General features: G+C 44.0%; 1 protein-coding gene across 1 annotated transcript; it reads left to right on the top strand.

The window, feature by feature from the left end:
- Positions 1-17,069: 17,069 nt before the first annotated feature.
- On the top strand, positions 17,070-19,629 carry LOC148881025 (Calcium-binding EF hand family protein). Its single transcript, XM_088963232.1, has 6 exons — positions 17,070-18,121; positions 18,275-18,377; positions 18,469-18,534; positions 18,623-18,775; positions 18,916-19,012; positions 19,150-19,629. The coding sequence occupies exons 1-6, from the start codon at positions 17,632-17,634 to the stop codon at positions 19,291-19,293; spliced, it is 1,053 nt and encodes a 350-aa protein (XP_088819358.1). The 5' UTR covers positions 17,070-17,631; the 3' UTR covers positions 19,294-19,629.
- Positions 19,630-19,840: the final 211 nt, after the last annotated feature.

Below are 19,840 nucleotides of genomic sequence, written 5' to 3'. Positions count from 1 at the left end.
GATCTTCCTTTGAATCAGGTCGCCTGCCGCGCCGTGACACATGCTATGGTGGTAAGTTAGATTCCGTCTGCCTTTTTCATTTCCTGTCAGTTTTGCTGTTATTGCTCACTTGTTTCTTTTGGTAGGTGAATTCTTCAATTCATGCCTTAGCGGCCCAAGTGGAGAGGAGCTCGCGACAGGCGCGAGCTGCTGAGACTGCCGCTCATGCTGCTGAAGAAGCTTTCTGTGCTGCAGAGGCGAATACCCGGGCTGCTGAGGCGGCCGCTTATGCTGTCGAAGAGGCTGCTCACGTCGCGATGGTCAAGCAGGCAAGGTCTCAGCGTGACGCCGAGGCCATGGGGGTAGTTGTCAAGCATATGGCGGACTTGAAGTTGGATTTGCAGCATCAAGTCGAATATCTTCAGGAGGACATCAGGGAGAGAACACAGATTTTTTCCCAAGGCATTGAGGACGCCAAGAAGAAGGCCGTTGAAGACTACATTGCCTCTCTGCGTTTTGACGATCTGATGGTGGATTCTTACAAGAGGGGGTTCAAACTGAGCAAGTGGATGATCCGGAATATGTACCCCGACCTCGACGTTAGTGCCATATCCACTTCGCGTATAACTCAGGAGATGGCCAATGCTGCCGATGGCGAGCCGGACTCTAAAGGAGAGGCAGGGCCTTCGGGTGTTGTTGAAGTGCCTTCTGATGGCGAAGAAGTAGCTCCGGGCATGTAACAATTTTTTTAAGCGCCTTCTAATGGCCAATGTACTCCTGTTTCTTGCAACGGAATAGATAATCTTTTTTCCCAAGTGTTCCTTTACCCCAAACTAATTCTTTGTCGAACTGAATATGCCACTTTCTTGCCGGGTTATTATACTTTCGCGACCTGTTTTGCCGTGAAGGCTTTTTGCAGCGAACTGATTTTTTGCTGAGCTGATAATATGTTATTCTTTGCTTGTTGACGCCGAGGTTCTTCTTGGCTCTGCATCGTGGCACATAGGACCTGATTTCGTCCACTTCGCTTGGCGGTTTATAGGTAGTATCGCCTTAAGTTCACGATGTTCCATGCTCGAGGTACTTGTTTGCCTTCCAAGGTTTCGAGTTTGTATGCCCCCCCGAGCGCTCTTTTTACTTTATAGGGCCCTTCCCAGTTTGGTCCAAGTTTGCCTACGCCGGGTTCGGGCACCATAATCTTACGAAGGACCAGGTCGCCGACTCGGAAGCTTCGTTGCTTTACTCTGGTGTTGTAGTAGCGAGCTACCTGCTGCTGGTATGCCGCTGTTCGGATGTGCGCGAGGTCCCTTACCTCGTCCAATAGGTCAAGGTTGGTACATAACTCATCTCCGTTCGTCCGATCGTCGTATGTTTCTAGTCGCAATGTTGGTACTTCGATTTCCGCCGGGATCACTGCTTCAGTGCCGTAGGTGAGGTTAAAGGGGGTTTCTCCCGTGGCGGTTTTTTCTGTAGTTCGGTGAGCCCATAAGACACTTGGTAGCTCTTCGGCCCACAATTCCTTAGCTCGATCCAGACGTGCTTTCAGTCCGCGCAGGATGGCTCTGTTCATTACTTCCGTCTGACCGTTTGCCTGCGGGTGCGCGACTGACGTGAAGTTTTGTCGAATCCCCATGTTTTGGCACCATTTTTGGAACTTGATATCCTCGAACTGCTTGCCGTTGTCGGAGATTAGTACCCGAGGTAACCCGAAGCGACATACTATGTTCTTCCAAAAGAAGTTCTGTATGTTTCGGGCCGTAACAGTTGCCAGAGGTTCGGCTTCTATCCACTTCGTAAAGTAATCTACTGCAACAACTAGGAATTTTCTTCCACTTGTTGCTGGTGGGAATGGCCCCAAGAGGTCGATGCCCCATTGTGCAAAGGGCCACGGGCTGGCGAGGTGTTTGAGGTCGGAGGCAGGTTGACGGTAGATATTGGCGTGCTTCTGACACTTGTCGCATTTTCTGACGAGCTCGACAGCTTCTGCCTTCATTGTTTGCCAGTAGTATCCTTGTCGAAGTGCTTTTTGGGCGAGTGCTCTGCCCCCAAGGTGTCCGCCGCACAGGCCTTCATGAGTGTCGCGGAGTACGAACTCGGCTTCGGTAGGTCGCAGGCAACGCAAGTAGGGGAGCGTGTAGGACCGTTGGTATAACCATTCGTCTTTTATGACGTATTTGGCTGCCTGGCGCTGCACCCTCTTGGCCACATTGCATTCTGCAGGGAGGGTTCCGTCTATCAAGAAGCTCGCGAGTGGGTCGATCCAGCTCGGCTCTGCTTCCAAGACGGGAGCGACCTCCTCTGTCCCCCCGAGAATACTAGGCCGAGGTAAGTCCTCTATGTAAACAGTTCTCATGCTGTTGTGACTTGTGCTGGCTAACCGGGACAGAGCGTCGGCCTCAGTGTTCTTTGACCTCAGGATTTGCCTGATGAAATGTGACTGGAATTTGAGTAGGGCTTCTTTTACTTTGGCCAAATATGCGATCATGGAGAGCTCGCGTGCTTCATACTCGCCCGTAACTTGGTTGACCACGAGCTGGGAATCGTTGCAGATGACCAAGTGTTTTGCCTTTAACTTTCGCGCTAGGTCCAGCCCAGCTATTAGTGCTTCGTACTCTGCCTCGTTGTTGGATGCCACGAACTCAAAGCGTAGTGCGTATTATAATTTCGTGCCACCCAGGCCGCATAAGACTATTCCAACTCCGCTGCCTTGCCGATTCGAGGAACCATCCACGTGAAGGATCCAATGCTCCTCATCCCAGTTCACGTTTCGCCTGACCAGGAGCGATGCCACACTGGTTGCTACTTCGCGGGGTTCAGACTCTATTGGCTCGGGAGCTCCGGGTTCGCCCGAACTGGGGACCTCAGGCTCGACCTGTGGGGCTTCGTGGCTGAAAGTGCACTCGACGATAAAATCTGCCAAAGCTTGGGCCTTAATAGCGGTTCTTGGCTTGTACTGGAGGTCGTACTCGCTGAGTTCGATGGCCCATTTCGTCAGTCGACCGGAAACCTCGGGTTTGAGTAAAACTTGTCTCAGAGGTTTGTCAGTCAGGACGATGACGGGGTGAGCCTGGAAGTATGGGCGGAGTTTCCGAGCTCCTGTCACTAGTGCGTATGCTAGCTTTTCTATCTGCGGGTACCTTGTCTCTGCTCCCTGCAAAATTTTACTAACATAATAGATGGGTCGCTGGACCCGGTCTGTTTCTTTTATTATTACCGAACTGACCACCTCGTCGCTTGCCGAGAGGTACAGTTCTAAGACCTCGCCCTCCTCGGGCCTGGCTAAGGTTGGCACACTAGCGAGGTAACCTTTTAGCTCGTCAAACGCGAGCTGGCAGTGCTGGGTCCACTCGAACCCTTTGCCTTTGATTGCTTTGAAGAAAGGTAGGCAGCGGTCTGCCGATTTGGACATGAAGCGGCTTAGAGCAGCTATGCGGCCGTTTAGCCTCTGAACTTCTTTTACTTTCCGAGGTGGTCTCATATCTAGAATGGCTTTTATCTTCTCCGGGTTAGCCTCAATACCGCGTCGATTGACAATATACCCTAGGAATTTGCCCGAGGTGACGCCGAAGACACATTTGTTGGGGTTCAATTTCATGCTAAACTGACGTAGGATTTGGAAAACAGAATCTAAGTCTTATATTAATTCTTGTGAAAACTGAGTCTTGACGACCATGTCGTCTACATAGCCCTCTATCTTCGTGCCAATCAGGGGCCGAAACATCCTATTTATAAGTCTTTGGAAAGTCGCCCCGACATTTTTTAGTCCGAAGGGCATGACCTTGTAGCAATATAGGCAGAACTCGGTTATGAAGCTGGTTTTTTCCTCATCGGATGGGTCCATCCGAATTTGGTTGTAGCCCGAGTAGGCATCCAGGAAGCTTAGCAACTCACTTCCTGAGGTCGTGTCCACTAGGCGGTCAATTCTGGGGAGAGGGAAGCAATCTTTCGGACAAGCTCGGTTCAAGTCGGTGTAGTCGACGCGCATGCGCCACTTGCCGTTTGCCTTTTTTACCAACACCGGGTTGGCCACCCAGCTCGGGTAATGGACTTCCTTTATGAAGTTTGCTGCGAGGAGCTTCTCGACCTCCTCGTCGACCGCCCTCCAGCGTTCAGGGGCTAAGTTGCGTTTCTTCTGTTTAACGAGTCTGACTACAGGGTCAGTATTAAGTTTGTGAGTTATCAGGCCGGGGCTAATGCCGGGCATGTCGGCCGCGGACCAGGCGAAAATATCTAAATTTTGAAGTAAAAAACTCACCAGTTCGGTTCGTAGGGGTTCCTCGACGGAAGCTCCGATCTGAAGTGTGCGAGCTGGGTCCGTAGCCGAAGTCGGGATTGCGACGGTTTCCTCCGTGGGTGAAGTTCGTTCCTCACCTTGCTCCGCAGGCCGCTCCAGTTCGAGGTCATCGGTCGCCTTGGTTTTTCCCTTTAGGGCGGCAACATGACACTTGCGGGACTCGAGCTGGTCGCCCCGCGCTACTCCCACACTGAAGTCCGTAGGGAACTTCATGGCCAAATAGTAGGTGGAGACCACCACTCGTAGGATATGGGTGATCGACCGCCCTATTATGGCATTGTATGGGGAGGGGGTCGCGACCACCAGGAAATCATGGTTGAGTCTGACCGCACAAGGCCATGTGCCGACTTCCACAGGTACCGTTATTTTTCCGAGGGGCCTGACTTCCTCTCCGTTGAAACCCACCAGGGGAGTGCTCGCGGGCTTCAGCTCGCTCCTCTGTAGTTGTAGCTGGTCAAATGCTGATTTAAAGAGGATGTCCGCTGAGCTGCCCGAATCTACGAGTACGCGTCTGACCTCGAAGTCGCTGATCCTTAGCTTAATGACAAGCGCATCATCATGGGGGTAGCGGACCCCTCGCGCGCCGTCCTCCATGAAGAAGATTGGTTCTTCGGTCTTTGGTCTCTTTGGGGGGTTACATTCTTCGAGGGCCGCTTCGCGAACTGAAGTCCGGGTCGCTGCCGAGGTACACCCCGCTACCACCGAACCTCCCACAATTACATGGATGGTTCCCCGAACTGGCCTCTCTTCCGGAGGCTGTCGCTGCAACGGTTCGACAGGTCTACTGCTAGACTCGGGGGCATCCTTTACGTGCTCCCCTTGCCGACCTGCCTTATTGTTATTATTGGTGTGCTGTACAAAGTTTCTCAAGTATCCGCGACGGATGAGCCCCTCTATCTCGTCCCGGAGGTTATTACACTGCTCGGTACTATGACCATGGCCTCTATGGAAACTACAATACAAATTCATATTTCTCTTGTTCGGATTTCCCTTTAGGCGAGGTGGCCACTTCACGTACGGGGAGTCTTTGATCATCATTAAGATCTCGGTCCGCCTTGTGTTTAACGGCGTGTAGTCCGTCCGAACTGCTAGGGGGGCTCGGAACGACTGGTTTGGCTTCGGCTTCCGGGCCGGGTTTTTTCTATCGATTGGGTTGGAGAGCTCGCCTTCCCTCTTTCTTTTCTCGTTCCTGCCTTCGGTTCGTTGGTTGATTTCTTCCTCTGTCCTCATGAACTTATCCGCGAGCTTGAGGAATTCGGCCACGGTTGCGGGCTGGTTAGCCACCATGTGCCATTTGAATTCTTTGTGCGTCACCCCTCTTTTGGCCGCCGCGAGCTGCACTGTGGGGTCCAACCGCGGTATCTGCAAGCATGCTTCGTTGAATCGCTTAATGTTGCCCCGGATGGATTCTCCTTCTCTTTGAACTACTCTGAAGATGCTTTCCTCTGTTCTGGGGCACCGTTGGCTGGTGACAAAGTGTGCGGTGAAGACCTGCACGAACTAGGCCCAACACTTTATCGACCCGGGGGCCAGGTTCCTGTACCAAGTGCGGGCTACCCCCCTGAGGGTGGTGGTAAAGGCCACGCACATGCACGATTCGCTGGCCCTGGCGAGGTGCATTTGGGACTGAAAGGCGTCAACGTGGTCGTTGGGGTCGAAGGACCCGTCGTACTTGTCCAGAGGCGGGAGCTTGAAATTTCTAGGTAAAGGGACCGCTAGGAGTTCTGATGCGAGGGGGGAAGGAACCGAGAGAATCGGGGCAGCTCCTACCTCGTCCGAGTTCGTCTCTTTGCCTCTGAGTTCTGACAAGGCACAGGTGGCGGTTCGGCGACTTCGCCGGCGCCTTCGTTGTTGAGTGGGCCTTGTACTGGCGCTGCTGGCCTCCGTGTTACCGAGCTCGATGGACCCGGAATGCTGGTAGTTTGCCGCCAGGGCGCCGAATCGATTTTCCGTGAGCGGGAACTCGGGCTTGGAGCGCCGGGGTGCTGACCTCGCGGGCGAGGTTCCCAACCCGCCTACGGGTTGCGAGGCGGGGATGATATTTTTCTCTCTTCGGCCTGGGGATGAGGCCTGGCTGTTAGGGGGGTTCTGGGGCTGGGAGGCCTTCGCCTGGTGGGGGCGTCCATCCTGCGGGGAGGGCTTGACCGACCTCGGAGCAGGGTGGCGAGGTGGAAGTAGTGGTTGGTTCAGTGGCAGTTGGGGGAATTGCTGTTGATAGTGATACTGGGAGATGTGCAGTACTTGGTGATGGTGAAGCTGGTGCTGCTGGAACTGTTGCATTTGGGCTTGCATTGCCCGCATGCACTGCATCAGGTCGTCCAACCGGTTTTGGCTGGCTGCCAGGGGGACGGTAGTCGGTTCAGTAAAGGTTGTCTCAATGGGGAAAGGAAAGGGGATGCTTGTGGTAGGAAGGTTTACGGGCGCCACTGCTTGTGGCGCGTTCAAGCTGGGGATCCCATCCACCAAAAGGGAGATGGTGAACTGTCCAACGCACACCAGGGGGACTTGAAGTTGTTCCCCGGTGGTGTTTGTCTCCGTGCCACGTCCGACGTTGCTGGAGGAGGCCATGAGTGTTGGGTTTTTTGAAGAAAAGGGGTTATGGAAGTTTGGAGGGAGGCTTTTTGAAGCGTTCCCACGGCGCCAATTGATGGAGCGCGATCCGGCCGGTCTTAGCTGTCAACGACCTTGCTTCTGAACGGGGTAGCAGGGAACCTGAAACGAAGGAGATGAGGAAGCTCCGGGGGGGAACCCGGTGTAGCGGCTCCGAAGCTCAAGTTAGAATCCTTCAAAAGCAAGATAATACCAGATAGCACAAAGTTTGCATACCTTCTTTGTTGGGGGGCAGGGGGCTCTTATAATCACTTCGCGCACTCGTTCCGAGGCCCTTGTCAGGTCGGGTATGATTACCCTTGCGCTTGTCAATTCGGCCGTCGTCCTTTCTGTTGGGACAGAACCGTCACTGCCTAACCGTCTTTCTAACTGGAGATGGCGGTGTCAGTGGCGGTGGTAGGTGACTGTTTAAAAGTGCGGCCGCCAAGCGTCAGATCCCAAGTCAGTCAGGTGCGGCGCCCTCGGGCACGGACTTCCTCAGTGTCAGGCATGGTACGACTTGTTTGGTTTTGGTGCCCAGAAGGTGATGCGGAGTGGTGAGCGAGGCGAAGTCTTGAGTTCGGAGGTATCTATAGGGTAGGTCAGTTCGGCGAGGTGAATCCCAAACTGTTACAAGGTTGGCCAGCTCGGCAAGGTATATCCGGAGCTGTTACAAGGTTGGTCAGTTCGGCGAGGTATATCCCGAACTGTTATAAGGTTGGCCAGTTCGGTTTACTCTGGTTTTGGGCCAAGGGTGAGTTCGGGCCCCCCGTAGGGAGTTCGGTCCGCTGGTGTCCCCTTGTTCACGCCTAGGCTTGGCCCTTTTGCCGAGCTGTCGTTTCTGCCACGTGTCGCATAACTGTGAGGTCGGGCCAAATCTTCCTTCATCAGGTATAAAAGATCCATCCATGAACATTCTGAAGTTGTGATTAGCGAGAGGTGGTTGCCTACTTATTTCTAGATCAACAATTCTCCTAGGATCCGGAGATACATTCAAGAACTGAATTGCTAGTTCAGGTTCAGATTCAAGATTTTTGATTATGTAATTTGGCATTCCTCATATCCCATGTTAATATGAATACTAGCGGAGAGGCCCCTGCATTGTAGGGGCAAGTGGAAGGTAAAATATTTTTCTAAAAAAACATGTGTAAATGAGGGTGGGAAAAAATAATAGTTTCAGTAAATTATAAAATAGTCAAGTTGTTTTCACTTTAGTGTTGGGCGTTTATATATATTTGCAAGGGTACATATATCCAATTAATTGGTTTTGTTTAGTCATATTCTGAACCACATATGCAGTATAAATAGTGATTCAAAATCATAACAGAGCCTTCCAAAAATGTATTCCATCCTCTCAATAAATCATTAATAGATAAGACAGAAAATTCTTTATAGATGATGGCCCAATGTAGAACTCTTAAGGTTATGGGTTTAATTAACTATTCAACCTGTGTTTGCTTTCATTAAAATATATGCTAGAAAATTCATCGCATTTCTATCAGACCCTGGACCCCACAAAATTGCTGTGTACACACTATCCCACAAAATTCATCATCTTTGTTTTGAATGTAAGCATCAATTTTCAAAAGTTCTAGTATTTCTTTCCCTCATGTGATCCGGGAAAGAGCAAAGAGGAAACATTGCTATATGACTTAACCTCCTCATATGCTTTTCCATATCAAGTTTTTGTGGTTTTGGTGGCTCTAACCTTTGAATAATGATAAAAAAGAAGCTTCCAATATGTCCAGTAAAAGTATACCAAAAAAAAATTCATGTAAAAGAATGATGTTATGCTACCCAGCAATATTTATGATTGTTCTGTGAATTATGTTTCGTTTTGTGTACAGTAACATAGAATTGTATTCAAGTGTCAATATATGCAATTTTACAAAAAAAAAAAAAAGGCTTTCATATGCAAGCCTAATTTCAAATGCAGCCTTAGTCTACTTTGTAAGAATTTGAGGAAAACAGAAATGTTGACATTGCAAATGTTAAGTTTGTTGCTATAAAAACTATTAATTCATCAAACAAAACAGATTACCTACAAATTCAAAAATTCCATTAACCAACTACTTGGGGGCCTAGAACGTGAATCCTGTTACATGTTCACTCTAACAAGAGCGATATCTTCTGTCAATCCATAGACCTTCAAGTATTTCTCACTTCTTTAACCCATTTCCACCTATTGAAGCTGACACTAAATTCCCTCCAGCACACTAATTTTCAACTCTAGGCATCCATCCCAGCCTTGCAACTCATTTATCTCAACATCCTCATCTAAATATTTATGGATGTTTTATTTCTTATAGTACAATAGCCTCTAAAAGCAACTCTCCACTTCACCCACCCTATTATAATCCAATGTTTTAAAAGGCATGTCTCAGGTGAACTTACGCTTATAGGCAAGGCTCATTTCATGGTGTGTGTGCCTTGCCTGAAGAATGCCCCCGTTCTCACATCCCAGAGAAAAGTTTGAAGCCACAGACACAGCCAAACTACCACCCTGAACAACCCCTTAATGAGCAGGAGATCAAACCACAACCCCCCATCTCTTATACTGTCTTGAATAGATACCATCAAGAGCCCTAAGAGCCCCACTTGGGAGGGCCTACGCCTTGATTGAGCTGCTTTCACGGGGCCGATTTGAAGAAGTTTAACCACAATTCCAATTTTCTAGCTGAATGACATCATAATTGGGACTCCGGATCTCCTGCCTACAAGAACCCTGTCCACGTTTACCCACAGTACACCACCCCCGTGAATAGGGAACATCTCCCCCTGCATAATACTATGCAGAGGATGAGATGTTCTCTATGCGTGGCTAAGATAAACGTGGGCAGGAGATCCGGGCTCCATAATTGGGCTTCCCAGATTTTTCGCCAAACATAAGTTATAGGCTGTCTGTGTGGAGCCCACCTCACAAAGCCATAAGTCACTGTGTCAAAGCCCTCCCAAACTACCACTAAATACAATCAAACCAAGCTAGTGGAAATGCATGCTTTGGAGTATCCTTGGTCATGAATCTTATTTCTACCCCTTCTCTACTATTATTGCTAAGTTACACGGTATATGTTATTTACTCCTACTTATCTTAAAATCACTTGATCATAAAGCATGTCTTTGTATCTTAAACTACCCCCTCTCTGGTTTTATGAAACAAGAGTACAAGACTAAATATCATCAGCAAACAACTTACACCACATGACCTCCTTGAGTAGAATATTCATTATACAAACAAGAGGAAAATACACCATATCTTCTATCATAGAATGCCAATATCAGTGTGCATGAAGTGTATAGAGATGTGCAGAGAAAATCATGTTTAGATTGATACTAAGATCAGCTAAATCGTTCACTTATATTCTTGCTAGTCAAGAGGTTAAAGGATGGGTTAACTACTAGTCAGATTTCCAACCGATAACAGTTTTATTTATCTAAGAATTATATTTCTCTTTGGCCTGCATTAATAAAGCCCGTTTACATTTTTATTCTTTTTGAAAAGCGAAGTATCAAATCAAAAAGAAAACACCATGTGCAAGTATAGACCATGTATAAATAGATGATATACATAGGGTCTCAGAAAGCTCTGAGGAAAATGCTAATCAAAAAGTTTAGAAAGGAAACTTCTCCGAATTCCTTTCTGGTTGCCATCCATGAATCTATCATGTCAATGGCATTCCAATGGGATGAATGTAAGCATCAATTTTCAATAGTTCTAGTATTTCTTTCCCTCATATGATCCGGGAAAGAGCAAAGAGGAAACATTGCTATAAGACTTAACCTCCTCTTGCTTAATCCTTGCGAACACCAGTCACATAAATTCTTCACAAGCAAGCAAGTTAACCACCATCTTACTCAAAAAGTTTCAACAAGAACAAAGATAAAGAAAATAAAGGCATTCAAAAAAACATTTAGCAATGTGATCTTCAATGTGTACAGGAGAAAACTTGGTTTGAAGTAAATAATCACACACATACAAACATAAAAAATAAGATGGGAAAAAACAAAGAATTTATAGACATACAAACACCAGGAGAACCTAGGCAAGAACCCAAACGGCAGTACTAGAAGAACCCAGGCAATGGAGTAAAAGGTAGAAGAACCCAAGCAACAACCAGAAGAACCTGGCACAAGAAAAAAGTCAACACATAGTTCAATTAGTAGAGAAAAAAAACTAAGAATTTATAGACATACAAACACCGGGAGAACCCAGGCAAGAACCCAAACGGCAGTACAAGAAGAACCCAGGCAATGGTGTAAAAGGCAGAAGAACCCAAGCAACAACCAGAAGAACCTGGCACAAAAAAAAAAAAAAAAAAATCAACACATAGTTCAATCAGTACAGTAAAAAACATGGTTTGAAGTAAATAAAGCACAGACATACAAACACCAGAAGAACACTAAGTAAGAACCTAAACGGCAGTATTAGAAGAACCCTCAAGCGACAAGAATGAAAAAACAGAAGAAAATAGAACGAGAATATATATAGAGATCAACAGGCAAATATATCTGTCGAGGAGAAGAAATGATTATGGCTAAAAATTATTATATCTATTTACCTAGGCAATAAAACACAGTTAAGCATGCAAGTGACGGGCTATCAGATTAACCCTACAAGTGACGGTAGGTTATCACGGATTTGAGCATGCAAGCGACGGGTTAGATCTATGAGGCAACATGTATTACATGTGTAATAAATGCTGGCCAGGGTCGTCGGATTTCATTGTTCGTTCTCCCGTGCAAGGTATCTTTCCTTCGGAAAATAGTGCCAGAGTCATCGGATTTCCAAAACAGAAAAACAGAGAGGGTGACAGACTCGAAGGTAACCGGAAACGACAGGGAAACTTGAAACAGTGATACGGTAAATGTTTGCACGTGAGATGCAAAATCTATTCACACGAGTTAGATTCCGTTTTCTGAATGGGGAAAGGACCCACCCATTAATGGCATGAGAAAAATACATGTTGCTAGGATTTAATCTCCTCGTTGCACATCACAATTTCCTATCTTCTTTTGGTAAGAAATTGAAACGGTCTTTGGTACAAATACCATGCTGCCAAGCCTTCCACATGAAAACTTGAAACCTTAGGGGGGTTTTAGCTTTCAAAATGATATTCCAATTCACTTAGGAGCCTGATGAAGAGGGATTATTCTCTGTGAAGACTTTGTACCCTGATTTGACATCATATTTTGCCTTCTTAGTTTTTTTTTTTTTTGTCCATAACAAAGTGTCATGTTGGAGGTGGGGAGATAAGCATTTTTGGTTGCTATAAGCAATACATCTATCTGTAAAGAGTTGGAGTAGTTTCCTTTGATCCTAGTTTCCATTCTTGCCAATCAGATTTTTTACAGATTCATTCAAGAGACTAGAGGAAATAGAATCCTTGAATTCTAGAGAGAATGCATTGAATGTGGGGATCCACAGGTTTGAAATGTGAACTGACTGGCCATCTTTGACCTACCAAATGTGGGGATCCAAGGTGTCCACTACCTTCTTCCACCATGGCGAGTCATTTGATTTCTTTTTTAAAGAAAACAAAGACGCATTTGTGAGACATTTCTGTTTCAGAATGGCACTCCAAAGTCCTGTGTTTTGTGAGAATAGCCTCCATATATTAAACAAGGCTTTATTGAATTCCTTTAATTTTTGAAAGCCTAGCCCTCCTTCCTTTTTTGGTTTACAGATTTTGTTCCATGCCATAGTATGGGATGTTGTTTTATTTTGATGACCACTCCACCAGAAATCTCTTTGTATTTGTTCTATTCTGGACACAATTTTAAGGATGGACAAGCCCTTAATATAGGTAGCCAGAGCTTGAAGAACCGACTTTACCATTGTAAGAACCCCTCCCAAATATTTTCTTTTAATGCCATTTGTTTTATTCCAAGCTGTCTCAACAGAATTTTCCTTTTCCTTCCATGAACACACTTACTAAATTGAGCCCTTGATTTCTTTTATTATTGATTTTTTGTCATAATAGATTTTGGAAATTCAATAGAAATCTTTCACTTTGGAAACTTGATTAGGATCGGCTTTGCACATCATTAGACAATCATTAGCAAAGAACAGATGGGTAATCGGAGTTTCCATTTTACATAGCTTGAATCCCTTCGATCCTTCTTCTTTCTCAGCCTTTTCAAATAAACTGGACAACACTTGCATACCCATTATGAATAGGGTATGGGGAAAGGGGATCCCTTGTTTGAGGTTGTTTTTGGGTTCCATTTATCTTGATTGAGAACTTAGGGGAGTTTATACAGCTATCCACCATTTTACACCATTTGTGAGGGAATCCCATTTCAACAAGGACCGTTAGGATGAAATCTCTTATCATTCGATCATAAGCATTGGATGTATCCATTTTCAGTAACATCCATTTCACTCATTTTTTCTGTTTCTTCATTTTATTGCATGTTTCATTTGCAACTATTACATCATCCACGCATTGTCTCCCTTTAATGAATGCAACTTGATTTGGAGCAATTACTTTCCCCAACAGTTTTTTGTATTCTCAGTACTAGCCATTTTGCAAGAATTTTGTAGATTACATTGCAAACACTTATTGGCCTATTCTGAAATATTTCTTTGGGAGAATAACGGTTCAGCTCAGGGTCAGAATTTATAGGCTTAAAGTACATTTGGGGTCGGTGCCAACTCGGAATTGATATAATTGACGGGCAGGTATGGTTGCATAGAGTGTGGGTTTTTAACATTTTAAATGTTTATAGATTTGCAATAGTATTCAAAAATCTGCATTAGGTCTGTCCATACTTTTTGGTATCTTTTTTGGGTTTCTCACCTTTGAAATGTGGACCAGATTGGTAGCATTTATGTTAGAGGGAAATTATGTTGTCTCAAAAAAGTTCCTTATAAAGGCATGATATCGGCTTTTAAGAGGCTCTAATATTTTTGATAAAAGAAAGGAAGGAAGCCATCGGGTCTTGGAGCTGAGTGAGTCCATAAAGACTTCATTATACTTTCTATTTCCTCCTCTAGGGAGAGGCTAGCAAGACATCTACCTCTACTTCAATGATTTTGGCAATGATGAGGTCTTGTAAGTTAACCGGATGGGGATGATTAACATCACTTATCTCAATGGAATTTTAAAGTTTTCCGCCACTTCTTCTAAGCTCATGAGACTTCATCTTTTTCTAAGAATTCTAGGGAGTTTCTCCTTCTATTTAAGTTTGTTGTTTGATGAAAAAACCTGGTGTTTCTATCCCTTTCTTTTAATCATAATTCCCTAGATTTTATTAACCACATTTGTTCCTCTCTAAGAAGTCACTTTTACGAAAGCATTTTTAGAAAATCACTTTTATGAAAACACTTTTATAAAAACACTTCTACAAAAGTATTTTTATAAAAGTATTTTTATAAAAGCACTTCTATATTTTATAAAAATCTATGGAAGTGCTTTTCGAAAAATGCTTTTACAAAAAAAACTTTTCCAAAGTACTTTCAATAAAATTTATGAAAATATTTCTAGAAGAGGTATCAAGGAGTAGGACAAAGTGATGAGAAAATGGTGTGATAAGCTATAATTTTTGCTTTAGGAAAGGTTTCTTTGCCAGCAGGGAGTAGCTAGGCCCCCATCCAATTTTTCTTTCAATAACCCTACTGATCTGTGATGACTTTGCTGAGGTGGTGGGAAGGTCTATTCATACAGAGTCTTGTTCCTTTATAGTCAGAGTTGTCAACATTAATGTTTGTTGAGGTCGAAAGTATTTAAACTAAAAAGAAACAAATGGAAATATGTTAGCGTAAAGCCATAAATTGATGTTTGTTAACTCCTCATGCAGCAATAGGACAACTCATTTAATTTACTCATGCTTGTATACTTCTTATGTTGTATCGTTATGCTATATTAGCAAGAAGTTGAAAAAATGGAACAGTCGTTGATAAGATATAGCTTATGTACGTTACAGAATAAAATGCAAGAATATGAGAAAGAAAGTTGGTACGTGTTGAGATTTCCTGTGGAATTTTTGGTGCCTGATTTAAGAAAGAAATGCAACGATGTTTGGAGAGAAAGAACAATTACAGGATTCTTTTAACGTTAAATAAACGAAAGAGGAATTTATGGAGAGAAATAAGTGCGCCTTGGAATTCAATAGTTCTGAAGGAGGCCAATGGAATTCAATTTGTGGAATAGAGATGACCGTCAAGGGTGTAGGGCAGTCGGTTTGGTGTTTGAATTTCCATTAGCGGTAAGTTTATTCAAATGTTACATTTTAAAAATTTTAAAAAGAATGATGAATAAAATAAGCTTTTCTATTTTTTCGTTAATAATGACAAAGAGGCTTTAATCAATTGCCAGAAAACTTAGGGAGCACTTTAAGACAATTTCTAAATAATATGGGCAAGTCACAGGTTCCGTCGTTCCCATCGCTTCTCGATTAATGGCTAGGTCTGAACTTTGCAACGGAGCTCCTAATGAAATTTGTTCCTGAGTCAATCTCCTCAGTCTTTATTGACTCGTGGCTCTTTACTTCTTTTTTTTAAGATCTTGTATATCTAGATAAATACTTTATCTATATGCAATGCAAAATATATGCAATAGGATCCCCATTTTTTATTCGGCTCAATCCTTTTAGAAAAAGATTGGGCCGAGTAACCAAAGATGGTCCGATTCAGTGATCAAGAGGAGCAAACTTCAGACTCCTTTCCCAATTTGATGAGAATGGACAATTTGGTAAAAAAAAAGCCTTGGTCACGGTTTTTTTAATATATTTGGAAAATTCTTGATCAATACCTTTAACTTTAAGGGTTGTCTCAAGTCTAGAGGATGCACAATCGTTTCACTACCGAGTTCGGCTTCAGTTCAGGCACCCTATGTCAAGGCACTGTTCACGCATTCGGAGGACATCCTCCAAATCGTATGAAAGGCTGAAGCATGCAAGGATGCTTCAATCCTGTTAGTGTGCATCGCCTTAGTCTAAGTTAAGCAAAATGAGTGTTTTGCTCCTCTCCTCTCCTCTCCTCTCCTCCCGCAAACAAGACATTTTTCCTCCCTCTTTCTCTCTCTCCCCATTTGCCCAGCGGCGGGATCACCTTAAGTATTGTTTTCTTTGCATCTCTTCTTCTTTAAATCTCTTCTTCTATGAAAACTAACCCTAATGGCTTAATGACTGCCATCCAAAACCATTAGGGTTAGTTTTCATGGAAGAAGAAGAGATGCAAACAAAACAATACCTGAAGTTGATCCTGCCACTGGTGATGGTTGTGAAGTCGTAGCCATTAGGGTTAGTTTTCATGGAAGAAGAAGAGATGCAAAGAAAATAATACCTGAGGTCGATCTCGCCACAGGTGATGGTTGTGAAGTCATCGCCGAGCAAATGGGGAGAGAGAGGGGGGAGGAGAGATGTCTCGTCTGTGACAGGAGAGGAGAGGGAGGAGCAAAATGCTCGTTTTGCTTAACTAATGGTTGTGAAGCAAAACGCTCGCATGCTTCAGCCCTTCACATGATTTGGAGGATGTGTGGCGCATCCTCTGAATGCATGAATGGTGCCCTGTTACCTAGTGAAGCCGCTCTAATCGGAATGTATTGCCAACAAAGAATAGTACTCCAACAGTTGTGGTAGACAACACAACTCATGATGGACCCAACAATAAAGATCTAATCTTCCATATACAAAGGTGTAGTCCCTTAGTCCAACGACCGTTGGGGTGGTTAAATCTATGAGAACTAGCATTGTCTTTGGCTTGACACCTTTGACTCCGAATAAACTGTTGTCATCTCAAGGTAGAAGACAATGAATAATGCCTTCTTTTGAAAGGTAGTTTTGACATTTTAAAGAGTTTTAAGTGCATATGTCATCATGTGATTAGATAATTGATGAATTGTTAATGACAAGGGCCTATTAGACACATTTTGAAAATTCGGGGGGTACTGTAGAGACACATTTGAAAGTTTGGGACTGACTTGAGACAACCCCTAATGTCCAGGGTACTTATCAAGAATTTTTCCTAATATATTTGAAAACATATCCAAATTTGAAAATTCATGAAACTTTATTATTATTATTTTTGTTTGTTTGGAAAAATTGCATATTAGTACTTTGGGCATAATCTCACTTTGGCCCCCAAACTTCAAAACGTGCGGGTCCAGTGCCTAAATTTTCAAAATGTACCAATTTAATATCTATCATTAACCAGTCGTCAATTATGTGCATCACGTGATGTCATGTACAACTTAAAACCTTTTGAAAATATCAAAGTTAACCTTTGAAATAAAACAATGTTCATTATCTTCTTGTCAAAAAGATGAAATAAAGGTACAAAACACTGAGTCACATGAGCAGTCACTAGATTTGGGCATTTGAATGGTTGATAAAGAGAATTAGATGACACCCATGAAGCATTTATGCCTTTTCATATGCCACTTAATGGGGGTTACCAATTTTGGACTAAATTTGCAAGTTTTGGAAGTCTAGATGCTATGTTAGCACGTGCAATTTCCAACTTAAAAAAAAAAAAAAAAAGGTGAAATATCCCATTGGAATAGGTGATGGGAGCAAGGGGTTCACATTTCACCACAATTCACACCACTCTAAAAAACGTGTTTGAAGAAGCTATTTTATCTCTTTCTCCTAATACGATCTTATTGGTCGGGAACGCCGAATACCACACCAAGTCGAAAAACGCTCTTGTGCCCTTGACTTGGAACGAACGGTGTCGCTAGGCGGGCCGTCGTATCTTTCTCCCCATCCATTATTTAAGCACACGAAAGCTTGGAACGCTTCTCAGGTGCTCATAAACTCGTCGGAAGATGGCAAAGGCGGTGGTCTATCCCATTTGGGCCACTGTCTTCGTCATCTTCCTCATCACCTCTCTTCCTCCCCGCAAGGGTCCTGAACACCTTCGCCTGGGTCGTCGCTTGGGCTACAGGCATGTACCATTTGACCCACTGGTTGCGCATTTGGAGAAACAGACCGAAGAAAAGGGATTAAGCGACTGGGATTCCCCAACAACTTGGGAATCTGCCTTATTTTCCAGTGAGTTTGGGGACATGGAGGAATTATTAAATGACGAGGGGAAGCTAAACATAACAGACAGGTTGCTTGTTCTGTTTCCTCTGCTAGACACGTCTCCTGACGATGGATTGATTAGTTTAAAGGAGCTTGTTAATTGGAATGTTCAACAAGCAACCGATAGGTTATCTTATAGGACATATAAAGAGATGGAGGTACGCGATACCAATTGGGATGGCGTAATTTCTCTCAAGGAATGTCTCTATCGGTTTTCCCAAGAGGAGATAGGTATGCAGCAGTATGCTGTCTTTCTTTCCTTTCCTTTGTTCCCTTGCTTGCTTCCTTGTTTCTACTTGATAATTTATTAATATTAACGAGGCATTCGTAGATTTTATATATAATTCATAATACATTCTGTCATTCTGTGTAAATGTAAAACAGAGAAAAATGACATGAGCACCGGGCAAGCTGGGTGGTTGAGGGAACAATTTTCTAACGCAGATGCAGACGGCGATGAATCTCTCAATGCCGTCGAATTCAACGAGTATGAATTTTTCCAAGAATAATTAATCCCCCACACTTTTCCTTTTCCTTTCCCAGTTTGATGATGAACAAGAATCACCATTTTGCTGCAGTTTTTTGCACCCTGAGGATAGCAACAATCATAAAGTTCGGCGCTGGCTGTTGAGAGAAAAGATTAAGTAAATTATTCCATGCATCCTTTACTTTGTTTCTACTTTGTAGTTATATATGTATACTTACGAATTACGATATCGTCATGGCGTATAGGGCAATGGACCAGGACAAAGATGGCAGAATCAGCTTCAAGGAATTTTCTGATGGAGCTTATGGTATCATCAAGAATTATATGGAACTGGAAATAGGTTATGAGGCGCCAGGTGCTGGAGAAAAATTTGCGGAGCTTGACGTGAACTCAGACGAGTACCTATTATTCTATTATTTATGGAATTAATTATTATACGATTCTGACTAGCTAGCTAGCAAACTAATTATTACCTTGTTTAGACTCACCAGCGATTGATCTTAAGCAATATTGATTCTCTGGTTTGATTTGTGTACAGATTCTTGACAGAGGAGGAATTGGTACCCGTAATGCACCACCTTCAACCTGGAGAAATATCCTATGCTAAACACTATGCAAGCTATCTAATGCACGAGGTGAGTGACAAAAGATGCACTTTCTCTGTTTCTTTTGCTTTGCTCAATTAGGACCCATCTTGCACGATTCTTTGATTCAGTTGCAACAAACTAGTACGTCCCTTGGAATCTCTAACTGTTGCTTTAATACAACTCAGGCTGATGACGACAGAGATGGGAGCTTAACGCTTGAAGAGATGCTCCGTCACGAATTTGTTTTCTACGGCACAGTGTTTGAAGATGACGAATTTGATGAAAACGACGACGACGACGACGACGATTCCCATGACGAATTCCGTTGAGTCAGTAAAGCCATTGCTAGGGATTTTTTTCTTGCTCAGTTGAGTTCAGGACGATAATGAGTACCTTCTCCAACCCTCTTCACCCACCCAAAAAGAGAGAGAGAGAGAGAGAGAGAGAGAGAGAGAGAAATAGGATGGACATTGATTTAACACTATTTTGTTTTTCATCTGAATCTTGGATTGTTTTCTACTCAGACATCTCTAGAATTGTTTTCGTTTTATTAATGGTGGCAAATGGTGTAAAACTGTGTGTACCAACATATGTATCTCAACCTATTCCACCTTCTTCATATCCGAACAAACTCTAATGTAGTTGGAAGGGATCTTGGTTCTCAATGGTCCTAGTGTCAACCTTAAATTGAGGATGCGAGCGTCCTTCAAAGCATGAGACCATGGGTTGGGTTGGGAATTTGTTAAAATATGGGCCTGAACCCAAACCCTGGTCTGGTCCAATGTAGTTCATATTCTTCAAAATCGGACAACACGACTTGCAGCCCTGAAGGACGCTTGTGTCCCTATTAATAAGGGCTACACATCCCAATCACAA

The sequence above is a fragment of the Nelumbo lutea genome, chromosome 1 (assembly GCF_056320005.1).
Source record: "Nelumbo lutea isolate HS-2025 chromosome 1, American lotus-T2T, whole genome shotgun sequence".
Taxonomy (NCBI): Eukaryota; Viridiplantae; Streptophyta; class Magnoliopsida; order Proteales; family Nelumbonaceae; genus Nelumbo; species Nelumbo lutea.
The sequence above is the reverse complement of the archived record's forward strand: the minus strand, read 5'-3'. Positions and strand labels throughout refer to the sequence as shown.

Bases quoted from the DNA above. Each gene is read 5' to 3' on its own strand.
- LOC148881025 (XM_088963232.1), top strand. From the start codon at position 17,632: ATGGCAAAGGCGGTGGTCTATCCCATTTGGGCCACTGTCTTCGTCATC. The intron at 18,378-18,468 runs GTATGAATTTTT...ATTTTGCTGCAG, and splicing joins AATGCCGTCGAATTCAACGA to TTTTTTGCACCCTGAGGATA. The intron at 19,013-19,149 runs GTGAGTGACAAA...AATACAACTCAG, and splicing joins CAAGCTATCTAATGCACGAG to GCTGATGACGACAGAGATGG.